The following is a 20,041-nucleotide window of genomic DNA, read 5'->3' as shown; positions in this document are numbered from 1 at the left end:
GTGGCCATATTTGGGAGCGCAATATAGGGAAATAAAGGTAAGAATTTTTTAACACGCATTTTAGGTGTTTCCTTGGTCCGAATCTTCGAATGTGCCTACCTAGAGCCTTAGAGGGGGTTTTCTTGCTCGTCTGAGTAGTATGGGGAACCGTTGGCTACAGTCCCTGACCACAGGTTTCGTTATCGAATGAGAATTCTTTCAGCTATACATCCTCTCGTCACGGTGCTTCAGGATTGGGACTCATCCTGACTTAGTTTTTATCGAGTTTCACGATTGCTCAGGCTTTGCCGCCAGCTGCCAGCTGTTATTTGTGATCATAGGACTCGTTATGGCGTGAGGTGAGAGCTAGTGAGGACCAGAATTATGCTTTTTTTACGAGATGGAAATTTGACTTCAAACCATAACAGCCGGGTGCTTGCTGCCGTGAGTGAGTTCGTAACGCTAAAATCACTCTGGGCATGTACCCCTTGGATTCACCCTATGATACTACATCCAGGGGTAGGGACCAGAATTATGCTTGTCTTTACTTCCAGATCGTCGCTCATAGCTCTGGGCTGGTAGTTCCACCTCCTCGTGGTCCAGGGCGGAAACGTGTCTGCAAGTCCGGCGTATTGCAGATGTACGGCCAAGAGAACTGTCACTAAACCCACTAGTGGCCGTCGACGGGTCTGCCAAACCCGCGCGGAAGAAGTGGTGCACCCGGGTACTTGGGTACCAGTATTCGGGTGTGAGGGTGAGGGTCCAACACGCGTTCGGGGGGTCATGGCCCTGAAATGCGGACGTGACCGAAGGGAGAGCGATCGCCAACTCGTTTTGCGTTTCGGTGGGTAAAGACCCGACTCGCAAAGCGAGTAGATGCGCAGAGTGGTGGCCAATGGTGGGCCGATCATTTAGGGACGTGTTTTACAGTTCGGGGGGAGGTGTCAGGGTTCGACACGCGTTTCAGGAAGTGTTGCGCCTGAATCGCGAGTGTGACCTGATGAGGGTGGTCTACAGCTCGATCTTGTTGCGCTGAGTGGTGACTTAAGTCAACACTAGAGAGTTCGGAGGAGTCTGAGTCCTACACGTGGCTTAGGAGGCTTGCCTCCTGACCAGCGTGTTCGAACAGAGGAGCTGTCGTCGACAACTCGCTTTGTGTTTCTGGACTTCCTGGACTAGATCCACAAAGTTAATAGCTGCGGTAATGGGGACTTCTTTTAACACGATGAGATGTCGGTCCTAACTCTTCAGAGGAGGGGTTGCGTTTCAAGTTTTGATAGAATGAGGTATTGGTGACAGAGGATTCGGTGACGAGTATTGCCTTGGAGCGCATTAGCGCGAATTGACCTCCCACTATTGAAGTACAGTGAGTCAAACAATTCGAGGTGGGAACAAAGGTCAGTGGCCCCAGGTGAATTTTATGGCGTAGGGGGGGGGGGGGGGTCAAAGACCGCATGCATGTGGGATTGATCATCCCTAATAATATCGATCAGTAATTTACAAGTAAAAATGATCCTCGAACTTCTCTCAGGATCACTGCACGCATTGATTGAGATAACCATGACAGTGCTCAACGGACTGTGAAGTTATTCGGTATCGCGAAAAGTGCGAAATAGATAAAGTAGAAGTCTAATCGCCGTGTTTAGTTATTTTCGGATCCGAAAACCGTTATTGGGTGGTCATCTGAGGGGTTTTTATAGTTGGAACCGTCCCGGACCCGACAAATTTGGGGGCTCGTCCGGGATACCTCATGACCCATGTTCATTCCGTGTATTGAGTCGAATTGAGCAAAAGAACTAGGAAAATTAGTTTAATTGCAGAACAGTTAAGTTCTCAAGACAGGAGGTCTTGATAGTCAGTTTTTATGAAGCAATATCTGACTTATAGTGGCAAAAGTGGATATTCTAAAAATTATTCATAAGTTAGCTATAGTGTGATATTGGCCTGAGATCGAGAAAAGGAAAAAGAAAGTGTGGTGCGATAGATCTTTTGTAAAAGTTGCGCACACAACCTCATTCGATTTCTACAACTACCATGTACCCGTTTGGATTCAACGGCCCTGCTGGTTCTCCGCAATTCCTTCCAAGATGGAGCCCAAATGGAGAAGATTTCGCCCGGCTTTTAGATCAGCTCAATTTTTCTAACACTTCGATTGCGAACATGACCCACCAACTGCAAGAGATCAGAAACGAAATGAGTGATTTACGCATGGAGAACACACGGTTGCACGGTGTAATAGAGGACCTGCGTTTGCGTGCGCATACGCCTACTGGTTTGAGTACCCCACAACGTCATCTCCATCTACAACCAAGTGCGACTCTCAGTGACATTGGTGAAAGAGTGAGAAGTGAGAACGACTACTCCTGGAATGAAGGTGCTGCTGAGTCTGGTGCTGCTGGCTTTGTCAACAATGCAACGTACGAAGCTGCAAGGCTCACTGTTACAGAAGTTGAGTCTGCGTTCAACGAGTTTTCCGGCACAGAATATTATTCGGTTCGGAAATGGATTCTCGATTTCGAGGAGATGGCTGATTCGATCGGTTTGTCGGAGCTTCGAAAGTATGTGGTGGCAAAGAAAAAACTAACCGGCCTAGCAAGGTCGTCACTCAACACGGTTCGACACGTAACAAATTGGGGAGCTATGAAAAGTTTTCTCATCGGAGAGTTTGATTGCGTTGAAAACAGTGCTATTGTTCACGAAAAGTTACGCAACCGCAAGCAGCTCCCATCAGAGTCTGTTTCTGAATACTACCTTTTGATGCGCGAGTTAGGATCGAAAGCTGATTTGGACGCTGAATCGATCATAGCGCATACGGTAAACGGAATCATTGATTATGGGCCTGAAAAAACTCTCTTATACGGTGCCAAGACCGTTGATGATTTTAAGGAGAAGCTCAGAGTTTATCAAAATGCAAAAGCAAATAAATTTAACAGCGTTGAAACTAGGGATGAGAGGAGCGTTGCAATAAAGCAAGGACGGATGAGTAGTTCATTTGTTGCACGTAATGCGGAATCAAAAGTGTGTTACAACTGCAAACTTCCCGGGCATTTAATGCGAGATTGCCAGAAGAAAAACGAAGTGAATTTGTGTAGTGATAGATCGGTCGTGAACGGAACCTTTTTACCCGTTATGATTAACTCGACACAAATTGAGGCGTTATTTGATTGTGGTGCAGCTGTTTCCCTAGTGCGATTGGACTTTCTAAAAGAAGTAGGAGCACTGCTCAATCATAACGAGAAACAAGAACTTAAGACAATAAGTGGACCCACGTCCACCGTGGGAACCTGTATACTGCAAGTGGATATTGACGGTACAGTGATGGTCCTGAAATTCAGTGTACTCGACAATGAAGATTTCGACATGAAGATTCTTATCGGGCGTAACCTTCTCTTGCATGGTGATGTGCGTGTGTCTGTGAGTGGATCCAAATTTTTCCCTCACGATGATCAGTTTGTTCATCAGTTATCATCTTCTTTGGATATCACTGAACCCTACGTTTACGTAGTGGATTCGCTCGATGCGGGAGGAAGATCGAACTCCGAAAGTGTATTTCATCATGAAAAGTGTAATCGGACAAGCGAAATCCAATGAATATGATTCAGGAGATTTGGTAGCGACTAATCGCACTCAATTCGGGAGCCATCTCAAGATCGCACGAAAGTTCCTAGGATCGTATCGGGCGGTCAAGAAAAAGCGAAACAATAGGTTCGACTTCGAGGAGGTTGGTTTTCATAAAGGTTCGCGGTTCCCGATGAACGACGGCTATGAAGAAAACGGAGATGAACTCAGCGATCAAAGGAAAACATCATCCGGGCCGGATGATGGTCAGGGTGGCCGATTGTGGGATTGATCATCCCTAATAATATCGATCAGTAATTTACAAGTAAAAATGATCCTCGAACTTCTCTCAGGATCACTGCACGCATTGATTGAGATAACCATGACAGTGCTCAACGGACTGTGAAGTTATTCGGTATCGCGAAAAGTGCGAAATAGATAAAGTAGAAGTCTAATCGCCGTGTTTAGTTATTTTCGGATCCGAAAACCGTTATTGGGTGGTCATCTGAGGGGTTTTTATAGTTGGAACCGTCCCGGACCCGACATGCATGATCTGCTTCATTTGGATGGAAAATCTCAACGAAGCCACACAATCCTGCAAACGCCATAAAGCAATCATGAAGAGCGTTCGAACATCCAAGACCCCGATATTTGGCTTAGAGAACCATCCCGCCGCCTTGCCAGCGTCCGTCAACCAGTGCTGGCCGTTTTTGGGTTGATACATTGCGCCGCCTTGTCAGCATCCATCTACCCGTGCTGGCCGTTCTAAGGCTTGAACGCATTTGGCCGCATTACCAGCATTCGTCAACTTTTTTGGACGTCATGGGGTCCGTGCTGTGCCTGACTTGACTCTTCGACCGCCTGTGCATTGACCGCGTGTGTCGACCATTTGCACCGGAATTCCTCCCTCGTGGTGCTCGAAATCAGTGTAGTGCAATCAGACAGCTATCAGTATAATCGACGGCCTGGACGTCAGAGGTGAACAAACAGTGCAAGCGATATCAGCAGTGACCCGTTGACCTTACCTAGGACCGATGTTCAAGGGTCCTTCCGACACCCGTTGTCGGGGAGAAGCCATTCCGTGGCCCACATATGTCGACTGTTTCCACTCGCCGCCAATAAGACGCAACCATAAGGTAGGACATCCCAATAAACCAAAGGGGAAGAGGGGGTAGACCCCTCTAAGCTCGGCTGAGCAGTCTGGGGAACCGTTGGTTACAGTCCCTGCCCACAGGTTCCGTTATCGACTGAGAATTCTTCCATCACGGTGCCTTAGAATTGAGACTTATCCGGACCTAGTTTTTATCGAGTTGCACCATTGCTCAGGCTTCGCTGCCAGCTGCTAGGTAATATATGATCATTTGACTCGTTAAGGCTAGTGAGGATCAGACTTAAGGCAGAAACACAATACAGCGTCGGTCGTCGCGTCACGTCAGCGGTCAACGCTGTCGATAAGTACTAAAACGCGGACGCGACGCACCCGACGATTTTTGCATCACAATTCAGCGTCAAGAGACATCTTAGATGTCTCTTGACGCTGAATTGTGATGCAAAAATCGTCGGGTGCGTCGCGTCCGCGTTTTAGTACTTATCGACAGCGTTGACCGCTGACGTGACGCGACGACCGACGCTGTATTGTGTTTCTGCCTTTATGCTTTTTTTTACAAGATGGAAATTTGACTTCAAACCATAGCAGCCGGGTGTTTGCTGCCGTGAGTGAGTTCGTAACATAAAAATCACCCGGGCCATCGTATGTGCCCCTTGGATTCACCCTATGATACTACATCCACAGGGGTAGGGACCAGAATTATGCTTTTCATTCCTTCCAGGTCGTCGCTCATTCATATGAAGATTCTGGCATATATCTGTAGGATGGCGGAGTGTTACTTCCGTAACCGCCAACTACAATATATGACCAGCGACAGTGAGTGTCTTGGCAGGGGTTCCATAAGGATCGATACTTGACCCGGTATTGTGGAATATTGTCTACGACGAACTGCTAAGACTGCGTCTCCCCACGGGAGAGAGACTTGTGGAATTCGCCGACGCCGTGGTTTTCCTGGCATCTGGCTATCAACTGGAGAGCTCCTCGCAACAGTAGCGATTGAGATGGTGGAAATTTAGTGCTGATCAGCAACCTGACTTCGGCACAATCAGGGACGATTGCAGCTGGACCGTGTGCAATCGAGTCCAAGCGTGTGATCAAGTAGCTGGGGGTGATGATCAACGACCGGCTGAGCATACGGCCCACGTCAACTACGCCTGTAAAAGAGCGGAAATGGCTACAGCAGCTTTTTCACGGGCCATGTCGAATAGTTCGGCGATCCGCTGCAGCAGGAGGGTCTTGGCGAGTGTGATCTCGTCCGTTTTGCGGCACGGAACGGTAGCCTGGAAGGCAGCCTTCAGCAGACAGTGAAACCTGCAGAAGCTCTGCAGTGTGCAGCGGCTGATAAATTTGCGAGTAATCAGCGCTTACCGAACGGTGTCCTCGGTAGCTGCTGATGAGGTGGCGGGGGTTATGCCCATCTCGGTCTTGCTAGAGAAAGTTATCTTCTGCTACGAGAATAGGAACATGCCCAATGTGCGGAAACATGCCAGAGAGGCCTCGATGTCCAACTGGCAGCACCATAGGAACAGCTCGGATCGTGGCCGGTGGACATCGTCGGCGGGTGAGTCACTCGAGTCGGTGTAGGATGACGTCTCCGCCGGGAATCATCCGAGTAGTTTCGTAAAGTCCCGGACGTGTGCTGTGACAGGCGTATGCCTAGGGTAAGCTGCTCTTGATTTGGCACACGGACGGGCAAAGAGGAGAGGGCCTCGATACAAACCAAGTTGAGCCAAGATCTCGAGTCCTTAGAGGAGAGGTCATTGGCCTCTTGCAGTGATCTCGAACGGAGGGGGAGCGCACGATAATCGTGCAAACCAAATGAGCCTCGAGTTACGAGCAAAAGCCGAACCTCGAGTCGTCAGAGCAGAGGTCCTTAGACTTGAATCATACCAAAAGGTAGGGTTTATATGCTGGAGTTTTGACTTGAAACCGAGTAAGCCGATGAGCGCTTAAGCACGGACTTGGTATCCCATCTCTGGTACAGCCTTCGATGCAGTTTCGGATGGGAATTATGACCAGAGGCTTCAGGTGGACTTCATGGCGTAAGGGTTCTTAGTATCATGAGTCGACTAGTTGCACCCCTAGAATAGCATACTGGGGGGACGCGACGGCTCGCCGCGCCTTGGTATGCAATCCGTAAAAAGAATTTTCCACCTGGGTGATCAACTTATAAAAAAAGGTTGTCTACCTACCACTTGATGCCTAGCGCGATTGCAAGAGAAACAAAAAATTACTCCGTAGAGACCTGTTTTGGGATTCCTCCTACTCTTCCAGCTCAGCACTCATTTTCGATTGCACTCGATCACAAGTTTAGTGCATTTTGGGGAAAAAACGTAGCGCTTTTGAAATCGTTTCAAAGAACAGTATCTATGATTTTTCAACTAGTTCAATCCTGCTACTAGCACTTGGGATTGGTATTCACCAGTCAAACCTTTTTACCAAAGGTGTTTCAAACATCTGTCAGAAATCAATCAATATTATCACCTATAATCAATTATATTTCACTACATGACTACTAGCTTTTACCAGAGTACTTGTAAAATCGATTTTTTTAACCAAATTTGGGAAAAAGATTACCAATTTGCAATGTATTCAGCCCTACTCAAGTTAAGCAATGATAAGATTTGTCTTTATTCGACATTTTTACACATATGTTAGTTTCATACAATTTTTTTTCAAGTGGGGAAATTACCAGCCATAACAGACTTCTTTCGTTGTTTCTCTTTTTTTTACAAACGATAGTCATTGACTACTCCTATCAATCATCACACAGGCCGGGATACCTTGGGTTAACCTTCTTACACTCCGAAGCAGTTGGGCCCGATTCGTAGTAAGGCGGCAAATTTCCGAAGGAATAGTTACACACCAAGTAGTAGCTGACTTCATTCTTGCCCTCGTCAGGGTGACGCCAGCGTACGAGAACACATCCAACCTTGGTGCAGCGATCTGCTACGATCTGGGTAAAATGTCCGACAACACCGCTGCAATGTTTGTTAAAAACAGGTTAATATTTCCTTGAGAATGGAAGCATTTTCTTTGGTTGACAACTTGAGTTGAGAACAGACTAAAATTTAATCAAATTGAAATATTTCATCGATCTGCTAGTGTTTATACACTTCGTTTCAACCATATAATCTTCACAATAATCAAAAATTATTGATCAGTACTCACGTCACCGGACCACTGCCAGTTCTGAGGTACTCCATGTTACAATCCTTAATTTCGTCGAACCACGCTTGGGTCATATTTACGACCACTTCTTTAGTATTTTTATACTGTTCTATTCCCCTTCCGAAGCTCGAATGTGACCGGATCGCTAGATTTTGCCCAGCCATCTTGAACGTATCGGTAGCTCGACACTCATCATGTTCGAATGCGCAGTGCTTGCCATTGTAAGAGGCCACCAGGGCCAGCTCGTCATCCCAGCTCAGTGTTGACATCTTTTTGGCGGTATCGAAGCCTGGATATTTCCCTAGGGCAATGTCCGATCGCAACTGGTTGTGTCTGTCCAGAAGCGCTTCCTTGATTATTTCGTTTTTCTTCACCATACAACTTTCGATTCCACATTTATCGCCGTAGCCGGAGATCTTATCGCAATGAACATGCCTTTCGTTAGGTCGACACAAGTCCCTCTGCTTGGAGCAGTAATCAACCTCCGGGTTTGGAGATACTTGCGAGGCGACAAGGCAGAGCAAAACTGATGGAAACAAATAAAAATGAAATTTAACCTAAGGCTATTGATTGATAGTAACTGAAATCTTACGGAATTGAAATATTTGATCCATGATGATGTGACACTGAACATCAAGCCACGAAGTTTATTAATTTATACAACTCAATGATGCATCTTTCTGCTCATTGCAATAGTTGAACAAGTGGTTTTGTGGTCAGACTGTTCAAACAGGGCTAGTTTCTCTTTATAAACTTGTATATTTCAACGATTTTTCTTGTACAGAAACAACATCTGACATATTGAAGAAACTAAACATTTTTTAAACAAAATTCAAATATATCAGCACATGAAAATGAAGAATTATTTTCTATACAATATACATACAGAAATTCTCTAAAACAATGCTTTGATGTTTGAATCAACCATCCTAATTTCAACGAATCATTCAAGAGTTGTTGGAACACGTAAAATAATTTAGAAATAAAATATACGGGATTTTTCACGTAGACTTAGATTTTGTGGCATTCCATCGATTTGAAGTGTGTTTTGCAGTAACTACTTTAAATTACTTAACTGCCGCATGAATTTTACAAAAAAAATGAAGTGGATGACTTAAAGTTCATCTGGATCATTTTTTTTATTCCGAACGTGTTCTTGTACGAATTCCTATAAAAAAAAATGGCAGTCCTCCTTTCAGACAGTTGCCTTTGTTTAAGGTGTGAAATTTCTGAATGCTAGTTTTTTCCATTTCCCGGTTTCGCGATGTTTTTAAAATTAACTCGATAACCACGCGCAAGCAGAAAAATTTACCGGTCAGAAAGTTGCCAATCTTCTTATATATAAAAATGGAGGCGTTTTCTTTGTAACTCCATCACGTGAATGGTCGGTCGGAATGAAGTGAAATTTGGTATCCGAGGGTTTTTCGGGCCAGAGATGGTTTGTATAATAGTTTCAAGATTATTACTTTTTATGGAAGGGGGCTCCTATGCTAAATCAACTAGAAACGGGACAAAATTCGAATAACTTGAAGACGATTTTCATGAAAACTGATTCACTAGCAGGAAGAAGTTAAAGAACTTTAAACATTTTCCAACGATTCATTAAGTAACGGGTGAAACGAAGTTTACCGGGTCAGCCCGGATACGTGCTGAAAAACTTCTGGCAACCTTACCTATAATTCATTTTATCACCAGACACATTTAACATAGCAGTTATCATTATATCGCGTTAGACCTACTAAAAATTCACGAAACTTGTTGGTGAATTGCATGAAACAATAATTCTTATAAGGTAGTGTTTACATATTTATTTCGCAGTATCTACGTTAAAAATCAGTTGGATGAAAATTATGTAGTTTTTCACATAGCCACGACGTGCACATTATTTTGGGTGTACAATTGGTATCTCTTTCGGCACGAGTTGAAAAACAAAGATGCTATCATAATAGTAAGGTTGAAAGGCAAATAGGTACAGTTGTATCGTCAAGATAAGTACAATGTTGTTAAAATGGTTAAATTACAAGAATCTCTTTGAGCGAACCTTCAAAATGAAATGATCCTCTAACTTTCTTAAATTCACTGTATTATAAACTAAATTGGATGCGTCGAAGCAAAGGAAGATCAATTGTATGCTTCGACAAATTGTTATTATAATTTTTCATAAGATGTGTCTTTTGAACCACTTTTTAGAGTGGAAAATTGTTTTTCATAAGAGTCTTATGAAATTCTGAGACATGAGACATGAGACATGAGACATGAGACATGAGACATGAGACATGAGACATGAGACATGAGACATGAGACATGAGACATGAGACATGAGACATGAGACATGAGACATGAGACATGAGACATGAGACATGAGACATGAGACATGAGACATGAGACATGAGACATGAGACATGAGACATGAGACATGAGACATGAGACATGAGACATGAGACATGAGACATGGGACATGAGACATGAGACATGAGACATGAGACATGAGACATGAGACATGAGACGAGACATCGCATCGTACTAACTATGTCATCGGTCTTAGAAGCATAACTTTAGTGTTGAGAATCTAATAATGAAACAGTAATCTACAAAATGGATCATAACACTTCCAGTGATTCAAGATTTTAACCTTCCCATGCCGTTCGCAAAATATCCGTTTTGGGGAAATTTGAGTTGTAGTTTGATTTCGTTCTCCTGGCTGTAAATGTTAACCGATTTTAATGATATTATATTCATTGTGTAGGTAATTTGTTCTTATTACTCAAAATTTTAAAATAAAGTCGATATGTATTACCAAGTTATCAGAAACTGGTTCAGAAAGTAAAAAGTCCGAAAAATCAATTTTATTTTTAAAATGCTCATAACTTTTGACAGCTTTCCTGTATTTAAGTGTTTCATTGATGTTTGAAATCGTCAAGAATCCATCTATCCGAAAGTGTATAGATATGTTGGGGTCCAATGAAAGTTTTGACCGCTATCTCAGATCTTCCGGTAGAAAAAAATCTAACTTTAAAAAAACGATATCCAATTTTTGCTTTGCTTAGCTGTATTTCATTTCCCAAGGAACCGATTTTCAAAACTCTAATTTCAATTTTTTGACGTTCATTTGATCATTATTTTCATAGAACATACTTGGTCTGTCAAAATTCTTAGTTCTTCAGTATATTGGAATGATGATAAAGAGATTTTAAATGTACGCTTCGGGTCATATTGACCCGAACGGCATGGGAAGGTTAAATATGTAAGATTTGGTCCAGTGGTTTCAGAGATTTAAAAAGCTGAATTTTGGTGTTTAACGGTTTTGACTTTTTCGCGGTCCACAATGTGTTAAATAAAGCCTGATGACTCTTTTTTTATATTTCATGTTACAGGACTTCCGCCCCATTTTTCATGTTTCATGTAGTATGACTCACTTCCCATTTCTCAAATGTCAGGCCTTAAGTCTCATGTCTCATAGTTTATGTCTCACGTCCCATGTCTCAGGTGTCAGTTCTCATGACTCAGGCCTCGTGTCGTAGGTCTTAGGTTTCACCTTTCAAGCCTCTGAGCCAAGGATATCTCAATTTAAAATATCCAATTCAAGGTGTGTTTCTAGAAGATGTTTAAAAAAACAAAAAAAAAACAGTAACCCTAACTTTTTCAGCAATTGAATTCCTTTTTAAAGTTAATTTTTTTCATTTTAAATAAAGTTTTTGTAATTTTTAAACAAAAATAATTTCAACGCCTAGAAAGATTATTAATTTGGATTGAATAACTTATTTTATTTGAAAATTTTATTTAAAATTTATTATTTGGAAAATCGTCGTTATAGTTGGTGTTATCCAAATGAAATTTAAATTTATATTCATACTAGCTGATCCCATACGAACTCCGTTTCGCTTTCAACTTGGAATATGTCATGAACAGTTTGTATAAAAGTCAATTGCCAAGCATTTTCCAGATTCATTGTTAAGTTATAATTGCAAAAATATTGGATGATCACTTCGTCTGTTGTCTGCTACTAAATATGAAATCAGGAATCAAAAACCACGTGTATAAATTTCGACAAAATCATTGCATAACAACGCAATTATTGTCAAAAAGCTAAACCCCTTTCGGGGGCTCTTATAAAAACTTTGATATCTGAAATCGATTGTCCTTCCCTCAAAACTCCCGTGTGCAAATTATCAAAGCAATCCATTAAATAATAACGTCAATATTGCTAAAAATAGTGAAAAATTAATTTATATGGACGACCCCTTCCGTGGACCCCTGGCAAAATATTTGACATCTGAGATCGATTGTCCGTCCCTGAAAACTCCCGTGTGCAAATTTTCATCCCAATTCGATGTATAATAACGTCGATATTGCAAAAATATTGAAAGGTTTATATGGACGATCCTTTTTTTCGGCCCCTTAAACTGAATTGAATACCTGAAATCCATTGCTTATCTCTCAAAACTCTCGTGTACCAATTTTCGTCTGAATCCGATGTATAATAACGACAATATTGCATCAACAGTGAATAGTTAGCATGGACGACCCCTTTGGCCGACCCCTGATTTTAGTTCGGATAAGTGAAATCAGTTATTTGTCCCTAATAACTCCTATGTGCAAATTTTCATCCCAATCCGATGTATAGAAACGACAATATCACTAAGATACTGAAAATTTAATATGGACGCCCCCTTTTGCTGGCCCCTTACACTAAATTGGATACCTCAAATCGATTACACGTCACTCAAAACTATCGTGTACCAATTTTCATCTGAATACGATGTATAATAACGACAATATCGCAAAAACAGCGAACAGTTAATAAGGACGACCCCTTTGGCTGTCCCCTTACACAAAATTAGACACCTGAAATCGATTGCTCGTCTTTCAAAACACTCATGTAAAAATTTTCAACACAATCTGACAAAAAATAACGTCAATATCGTGAAAACAATATTTGTCTTGTATGGACGACCCCTTTCAGAAGGGGTCATCTAAAAATCTGAAAACATTTTTCATCCTTCCTGGTCCTAATGAGTATCCATGCCAAATTTCAGCTCTCTAGCTCTTAAGACGGCTGAGTCTATAGAGGACAAACAAACAAACAAACAAACATACAGAAATTGCTTTTTATATATATAGACTAGCTGATCCCATACGAACTCCGTTTCGCTTTCAACTTGGAATATGTCACGAACAGTTTGTGTGAAAGTCAATAGCCAAATATTTTCCAGATGCATTTCCGAATTAATTGTAAAGTAATAATTGCAAAAATATTTAACGAACAACTCTTCTGTCGTCTGCTACTTCATTTGAAATCAGAAATTGATTGCCCGTGCCGAAAAAAAAAACGTGTAAAAATTTCGAGTCGATTGTCGCATAACAACGTAATTATTGCCAAAAAGTTAAACTCCTTTTGGTGGCCTCTTATACAATCTTTGATATCTGAAGTCGATTGTCCGTCTCTGAAAACTACCGTTTGCAAATTTTCATCCCAATCCGATGCATAATAACTACGATATTTAAAAAATATTGATAGGTTAATTTGGACGACCCCATTGCCGGCTCCTTATGCTGAATTCAATACCTGAAATCGATTGATCGGATAAGTGAATTCAATTGTTTTTCCCAAATAACTCCTTTGTGCCTATTTTCAACCCAATTCGATGTATAAAAACGGCAAGATGATTAAGATATTGAAAATTTTATATAGAGGACCCCTTTAGCCGTCCCCTTAGTTTGAATTAGATACCTCATTTTACTACAAACATAATTTCTTGGGAAGCTTGAATAGATGTGGCCTAATAGTTTTATCTTCATAAGATTAAATTGCTTTTTTATCTTTTCCATCCCTTATCTAATGAAAATATCTGTTGAAGATTATCCCACTTTTTAATATGGATGATTTTGTTGAGCATGTAGGAAACACACTTTGCATGTTTTCAATTGCATGTGTGTATTTTTTTCGCTTTTCAATTTCGCACTGTTTAATTTTGTTTACCTTAAATGTTGGAAGTTCTACTAATAGCTTTTGAAGTTATCGAAAACAAATCATCTCGAAAACACCATTTTTATATTATGAAAAAGGTTTTTAATGAGTTCTGTTTTATTTTTTTCATGGGCACAAACATCTTATTAATAGATGGAAGAATCGACCACATTGGTCATCAATGATAACTCAAAAGTTAGAAATTGGTCAGTGAAATCGAATTGGATAAAACTCAAAACCTCAAATTTTATTATCTTATCTATTTTCTAATCCCCCATCAAAATTCCAATTGAAGCATTAAAATCGCAGCCTTGAACTTATAAACTCTGAATCTAAAAAAAATTTCTTTCTCTATGAGGAATTCCAAAAATATAAAAATGGTTGACCCTCAAAGCCCCCCAGCAGCGGTAAAGAGCACTTTGAAAGCCACTACTATTCTAGCCAATATATTCCTAACAGGCTAGTTGTATTTTTCAATCAAAATGTAGGCTTATAATTGTATCCAAATATCTCGTACCGGTAGCATGTGCTTTTAACAGTAGAAGGCACAAAAAACACCCGCCAAAATTTTCACGTTCAAATTTTTAATGCTCAGCAAGCTTTGATGTGCTATCAAGTACATGTGAGCTCTGGATGGTCGTTTCTAATAGCCTGCCCATGGTGATGGTGAAAATAATCCCGCCAACGAAACAAACGGAAACGAAAGTCGGTTCAGAAAATGGGTGCCATGACTTTTTGTTCGTGGGAATAAAACCGTTGTTGTATGGCCGACCGCCTTCAAAAGGGGTCATCCAAAAATCTAAAAACATTTTTCATCATTCCTGGTCCTAATGAGCACCCATGCCAAATTTCAGCTCTCTAGCTCTTAAGGCAGCTGAGCCTATTGAAGACAAACATACAAACGAACAAACAAACGGAAATTACTTTTTATATATATAGATGAGCATATCTTTGAAAACTAATTCTGGTTTGATGATATTTAAAAAAAATAATAGCAAAAGTAATTGAACTGAAATCCGTACATCATCGGCTACATAACATCAATTTCAAATTACGTTTTCTCATATTGAAGGTGAATTTCCATCCATATGAATTTTCTATCAATCATCTGAACTTCATTTTTGCGTAAGAATTCAAAAAGTGTTGATATTTTTTAATTACTGAATTAAAGAGGAAATACTATTGTTTTGGGGGATGTTTCATCGACGGTTTTAGACCAGATTTTTACATCTTAAATTTTTAAGTTTTTATGTATTTCTATGGTTAATTCACACAAATGTTTGGTACCCCTCCTTCCATTCAGTGGGCAGATAGGAAGGGGGAGGGGGCCTACCTTACATTTGTTTACATAACTCGAGATCTAATCAAGATATTGGAACCAAATTTGGCATGGGAGGGCATTGGAGCACAAGATATGTTTCTATTGTTATTTTTGACCCCTCCCTTTTTCATTGGGGATAAAGATATAGAGGGGGGGGGGGTGGCTTCTATACATAAATATTGCATAACTTGAGAACTATTCGATCAAATAGAACCAAATTTGGCTTGGAGGAGTATTTGGGTACGAGAAAATTTTGAAAAAATATTTGATACCCTTCTCTCCTTTTTGTTGAGAGATAGAAAGGAGGGAGGGGGCTCCTTTATATATTTCAGCATAATTGGAAAACTTATAAATCATATGGATCTAAATTTGGCATGGGAATGATGATATTTTGTGAACCCTTCTTTCTGGGGGGAAATTTTTAGGTGGGAGGGTATACTCATACAATTTTTACATCACTCGAGAACTTTTCCAGCAAATGGAACCAAATTTCGTTTAGTAGGTTATTTGAGTAGTTTTGAGGAATGTTTCCATGAATATATATTCGGTACTACTGCCTCCTTCCAGTGGATGATAGGAAGGAGGGAAGGGGGCTCCGTTATCGAGCAAATGGAAACAAATTTGACATGGAAGGGCATTTGGATACGATCAATGGTTATATGCTTATTCGAGGCTTCCTTATTCTTCAAATGGGGATTAAATTAGGGGAGCTCACATCAAATTGTTTTGCATGAACCAAGAACTCATCAAACAAATGGAACCAAATATGACATGGGAAATCATTTGTGTACGAGAAATGGTTTTATTATTTGAAACAGCATCTTTTTTCCAGTGAATACATAAGAAATGAGGAGGGGTCCAATTTTCTTGGTATAGAAGTAATCAAGCAAAATAAATCAAATTCGGCATGGGAAGGTATTTGAGTACAAGATATGTTTCTATGAAATTTTACAGACCCTTCTGTCTTGTAGTGTGGAGATGTTGATGTTGATGTATTGCTCAAAACTTATCAACCAATATAACCAAATTTAATATGAGAGTTTTTGAGTTCGAAAAGATGGAATCTTAACCTCCTTCCAGCATTTGCGCATTGGACGGAAAAAGTGAGGCTTCCATAGTTTTTTGTCATAATCCGAGCTCTTTTTTGATACCAACAAAAAACAAAATTTGAATAATTTTTTAAAATTTAATTTATTTTTGGAAGGTGTTGCAACGCACACCGAGTCAGCTAGTAAATAATTAAAAAGAACTACAGTGTTCAGTAGAGTAACTAAAATTAGTATGGGAAGAACAAAATATGAAGAATCTAACACGTATCAGGCAATTTTGCTTTCACTTTTGCCAACAATACTGCTGATTTTTGTAAATTTCAGATCGAGAAAAAGATAGAAGTGCATTTTTCATGGAATAATTTAAAATTTATCACAGTTTAAGACTAGATTTATCCATTTTAAAAAAAAAATCCTGAAAACTTTAAAATTCAATTTAAAACATAGAATTTTAGAGATTTTTATAATAATATAGTGGGTTGAAATCCGTAGCAGCTTAGATTATTTAACCTTAAAAGTAATGCTGTCTCTTGGAATAAAATTGGAGATTCATAGTGTACAGGATGTTTTCTATTTTTAGGCCCAAAACTAAGGCTTTAAAATAGAATTTAAACGTTTTATAAACACTCTAGGCTAATTATGATCATTTTACCAAGAGCAAGTAACATGCAAAATTTAAGCAAGATTAAACTGTTCTAGTGAATTGCATTGCGTCTGAAATGCGAATGGGATTTTAAGACATTTGACTCAGGAGAAGTATAAAAACTGAATTCTCATTGAAATCTGTTTTTAAACGGGTCGTTTACTTTTGAATATTGAAATTCTTAACTTTTAAAAAGCTTAAATAAAGACAAACGTTTCTACTTCAGATTGCATCACGATGAGCGTTATCACAAAAAAGTTATATCTGTTCCTAGTATTAACAGATTTTCTTAATCATTGAGCTTTTCTCATAAAACACCCTCCAGTGTTTCCACAAAATCTAAAGATAATGGATTCAAATTTTGCCTGATCATACTGCTGACAGGAATTGTCAGCCGATTTTTAAATTTTGGAATAAGAATATATTTTTTTAGCAATTTTCTTTGTTTTAATATTTTTCTTACAAATATGAAATAATTTTGAAAACATTTCAAAGTTTTCGATATGATTGTTGCGCTTCCAGTTCAATTTAAAAACATTGAAAGTTAGAATTAAGAGAATAAGCACATCTGAAACTAAAAAACACCTCAAATATAAGTGTATTTTTTACAGATTTCAAAAAAAAAATTTCAAAAATAAAATTGTATGGAAGGTCACCGACCAAATATATTAATTTTTGGTGGATATTAACCGGGAAAAACTCTACTTTCTGCCCATGTAAAAAATAGCTTTACAGTATTTTTTTTTCTACGAAACTCACCGTGAAGTGTTTTTCAATACATATTTTCTCTCAAGTAGCGTGTTAAGTCCGAAAACCGTATAAAAACAAAATCCTTTACAATTTCAAAAGGTTGAATAAACGTTCTACGGAAAGGTTGAATATTTTTGAATGTATCTTTACCATTTTTCCTTTTCCGAAAAACAAACTACATTCTGAAGCATTGAGGTGGCATCGGAACCAAACTGGGTTAATAAAAATTTCGGAAAAGGACTCTTCATCCTCGATCAATCCATAAACCCTCTCGCTCTTGAACGACACTGGCTCATTTCCCGAAAGTGGAACAGTAAACCATACTTTTGAGGAGAATTGATTCTTCTAGGCATCGCTCAGGAGAGACTAGATTATCATGAGTGGTTGCATGAGAATCCTTCCGAGATAAGCGGTGCAAATCGATTCAGCTTTCCCTGAATCTCTCACACAATATTGGAAGCTAGGAAAATGCTATTTTGCAAAATGTTTGCTCAGGCCGTCAAATTCTCAGCAGTTGCATACAGCAGGCACGTTCGGCGTAAGATTTTCCGGATTGAAGTTTAATCAATTCCGGCGAGTCGCCTATCATGTGCCATTTTCGAAGAAGTTTCTGCCGGGAGGATCAACCGTCCTTTTTAGCGGGCTTAAAGATGTTTGCTCCCAGGAAAGGTTAAACCAAACAAAACATTTCGGGGAATATCAATATTCACCTTAGTTTGATGAGTTTTTCGAATCATTGGGTAAATTTTCACCCAACAGCGCTGGCCTGTGAATTTTGTTCAGGTGATGAATTGTTAATGCAAGATGGTTTCGAAGCGTGTAATTATGCATTGGTATATGTACTTCTTGTAGAAACGAGAAAATTGGTATTCAAACGATCCAGTTTTTTGAGGTGTGAATTAAATGTTAGCAAAATGTTTCCGCTCGTCTAAGTAAACAATTTACACAAAAAACATTACTTTATTGGAAAAAAGTTTCAAATATGTATATTGAACTGATTTTTTAAAGATGCAAATCAAACCCAAAGATCAAATTATTGTACTTGCTCTTCTGTTCAATGGATTGTAATTGTTTAAGAAAATTTGAAAGCATTATGGATATAAAATATACCCTTGCAAAAAATATTCAAACTCATCAAATACCATAAATCAAAACCTTCATTGCGGTTTGTACTGATACAGTGTGGTATGCACATTAGAGTATGTCAACTTGGGGAGCATCGCGAGATCAGAAAAAAATTTCCTTCAATTTTCAAACAGAATCAATCGGGAATCGTTAAAAACGCAAACAAAAATTTGAAATTCTAAAAATGCATCCGAACAACACACCCTAATGGGCAAGAAAATGGTTGCAAGAAACCACCTCCTAGTTACAATGTTTGCGGGAGCACAAAAATCCCAATGTCCCCCACATCCAGCCGGTCTGCATAAGCTTTCAATTTCGGATGAAAATAATGTTCCTGGAACTTGTTTATTGCTGCTCCTCGGCAAACCAATATGTTTTTCCTGGTCCTCGCTAGATGGTTTTGTGGTCGGAATTTTTCCATCAGGTTGCTAGCCTAAATTGGGTTATTGGTTCGAATACTAGTTGCAAAGTTGCATCTGAATGAGTGTAGCCATATTTTTCGATTGAATGTGTGCATTTTTAGATATGAATTGGTGGTTTCATTGATGAGTTTTGCTTCCATCAGATGCGGTAGATTACAATTTGTTCGATTTGTATTTGATATATGTTTGGAAACACCTCTAAGGGGGCATATAAGAGACTTACAAATATCCATTAATTTGATCATGTGCAGTTGGCTAAAGTGAATTATTTAAGATCAAACAACAATATTTTACTCTTTATCCGAAAAATTAAAAATAACATAAGAACTTTCTAAAATTGAGATTTTTTTGTTTGTAAGTTTAAGTTCCGTTAGCACCGTTAACTAGGGCACCATGCAATACTTTTCAACTTCTATGGCTTCTGAAATCTTAATGTCATATAATCATGTCACTTGTACATTAATAGTTTTAAGGTTAATGAGACATCAAATTGACGTAGTCAGAAAAGTTATTGGTATCACCAGTAATTTTTAAATTTACAAATACATGCGATTTCAACCCTACTAAAAAAAGGGTAAGTTGCAACAAACTTTGTTTTTAATGAAAAATTGAAAAAAAAACGTTCGAAAATTTATAATATTTTAAATGTTTGTGATGTCATAACGCATGAAGCAGAAATTCTAGTAATTTTTGGTTTGGTTGGAATTAAATTTTACATTTTTTCTGTTAAAAATGTTTAAAAAAAGCTTAAGGGTGCATACATTTAGCATATTATATAGCATTCCAGCATATGGAAACGACATTTAAAAGGTGAATCTTTAATTTGCATTTTGATGCTTTTTAGCCCAGACTTGTAACAGAACTATAAAAATATTTATTTTTAAAAATTTGGTGATTTTACGAGAAATATTTTTACACCAACTGTGTTAGTATAGGATATTAAAAGG

General features: G+C 39.2%; 2 protein-coding genes across 2 annotated transcripts in view; both read right to left on the bottom strand.

The window, feature by feature from the left end:
• LOC129738067 (limbic system-associated membrane protein) overlaps nucleotides 1-20,041 on the bottom strand; it is a 335,222-nt gene that overhangs the window by 64,549 nt on the left and 250,632 nt on the right. The window lies entirely within an intron of this gene.
• LOC129740670 (antigen 5 like allergen Cul n 1-like) lies at nucleotides 7,253-8,446 on the bottom strand. The gene is made up of 3 exons (XM_055732410.1): nucleotides 8,409-8,446; nucleotides 7,817-8,342; nucleotides 7,253-7,626 (listed from the first exon to the last, which is right to left on the bottom strand). Exons 1-3 carry the CDS (start codon nucleotides 8,428-8,430, stop codon nucleotides 7,404-7,406), a joined length of 771 nt encoding a protein of 256 aa, XP_055588385.1. The 5' UTR covers nucleotides 8,431-8,446; the 3' UTR covers nucleotides 7,253-7,403.

The sequence above is a fragment of the Uranotaenia lowii genome, chromosome 1 (assembly GCF_029784155.1).
Source record: "Uranotaenia lowii strain MFRU-FL chromosome 1, ASM2978415v1, whole genome shotgun sequence".
In the NCBI taxonomy this organism is placed as follows: domain Eukaryota; kingdom Metazoa; phylum Arthropoda; class Insecta; order Diptera; family Culicidae; genus Uranotaenia; species Uranotaenia lowii.
This window is presented reverse-complemented; position numbering and strand designations above follow the sequence as displayed.

What these genes read in the sequence shown, in the direction of transcription:
- LOC129740670 (XM_055732410.1), bottom strand. Translation starts at nt 8,430, where the DNA reads ATGGATCAAATATTTCAATTCC. An exon ending in GGATCAAATATTTCAATTCC is followed by an intron (nt 8,343 to 8,408) that starts GTAAGATTTCAG and finishes TGTTTCCATCAG; the next exon opens with TTTTGCTCTGCCTTGTCGCC. An exon ending in ACTGGCAGTGGTCCGGTGAC is followed by an intron (nt 7,627 to 7,816) that starts GTGAGTACTGAT and finishes CAAACATTGCAG; the next exon opens with CGGTGTTGTCGGACATTTTA.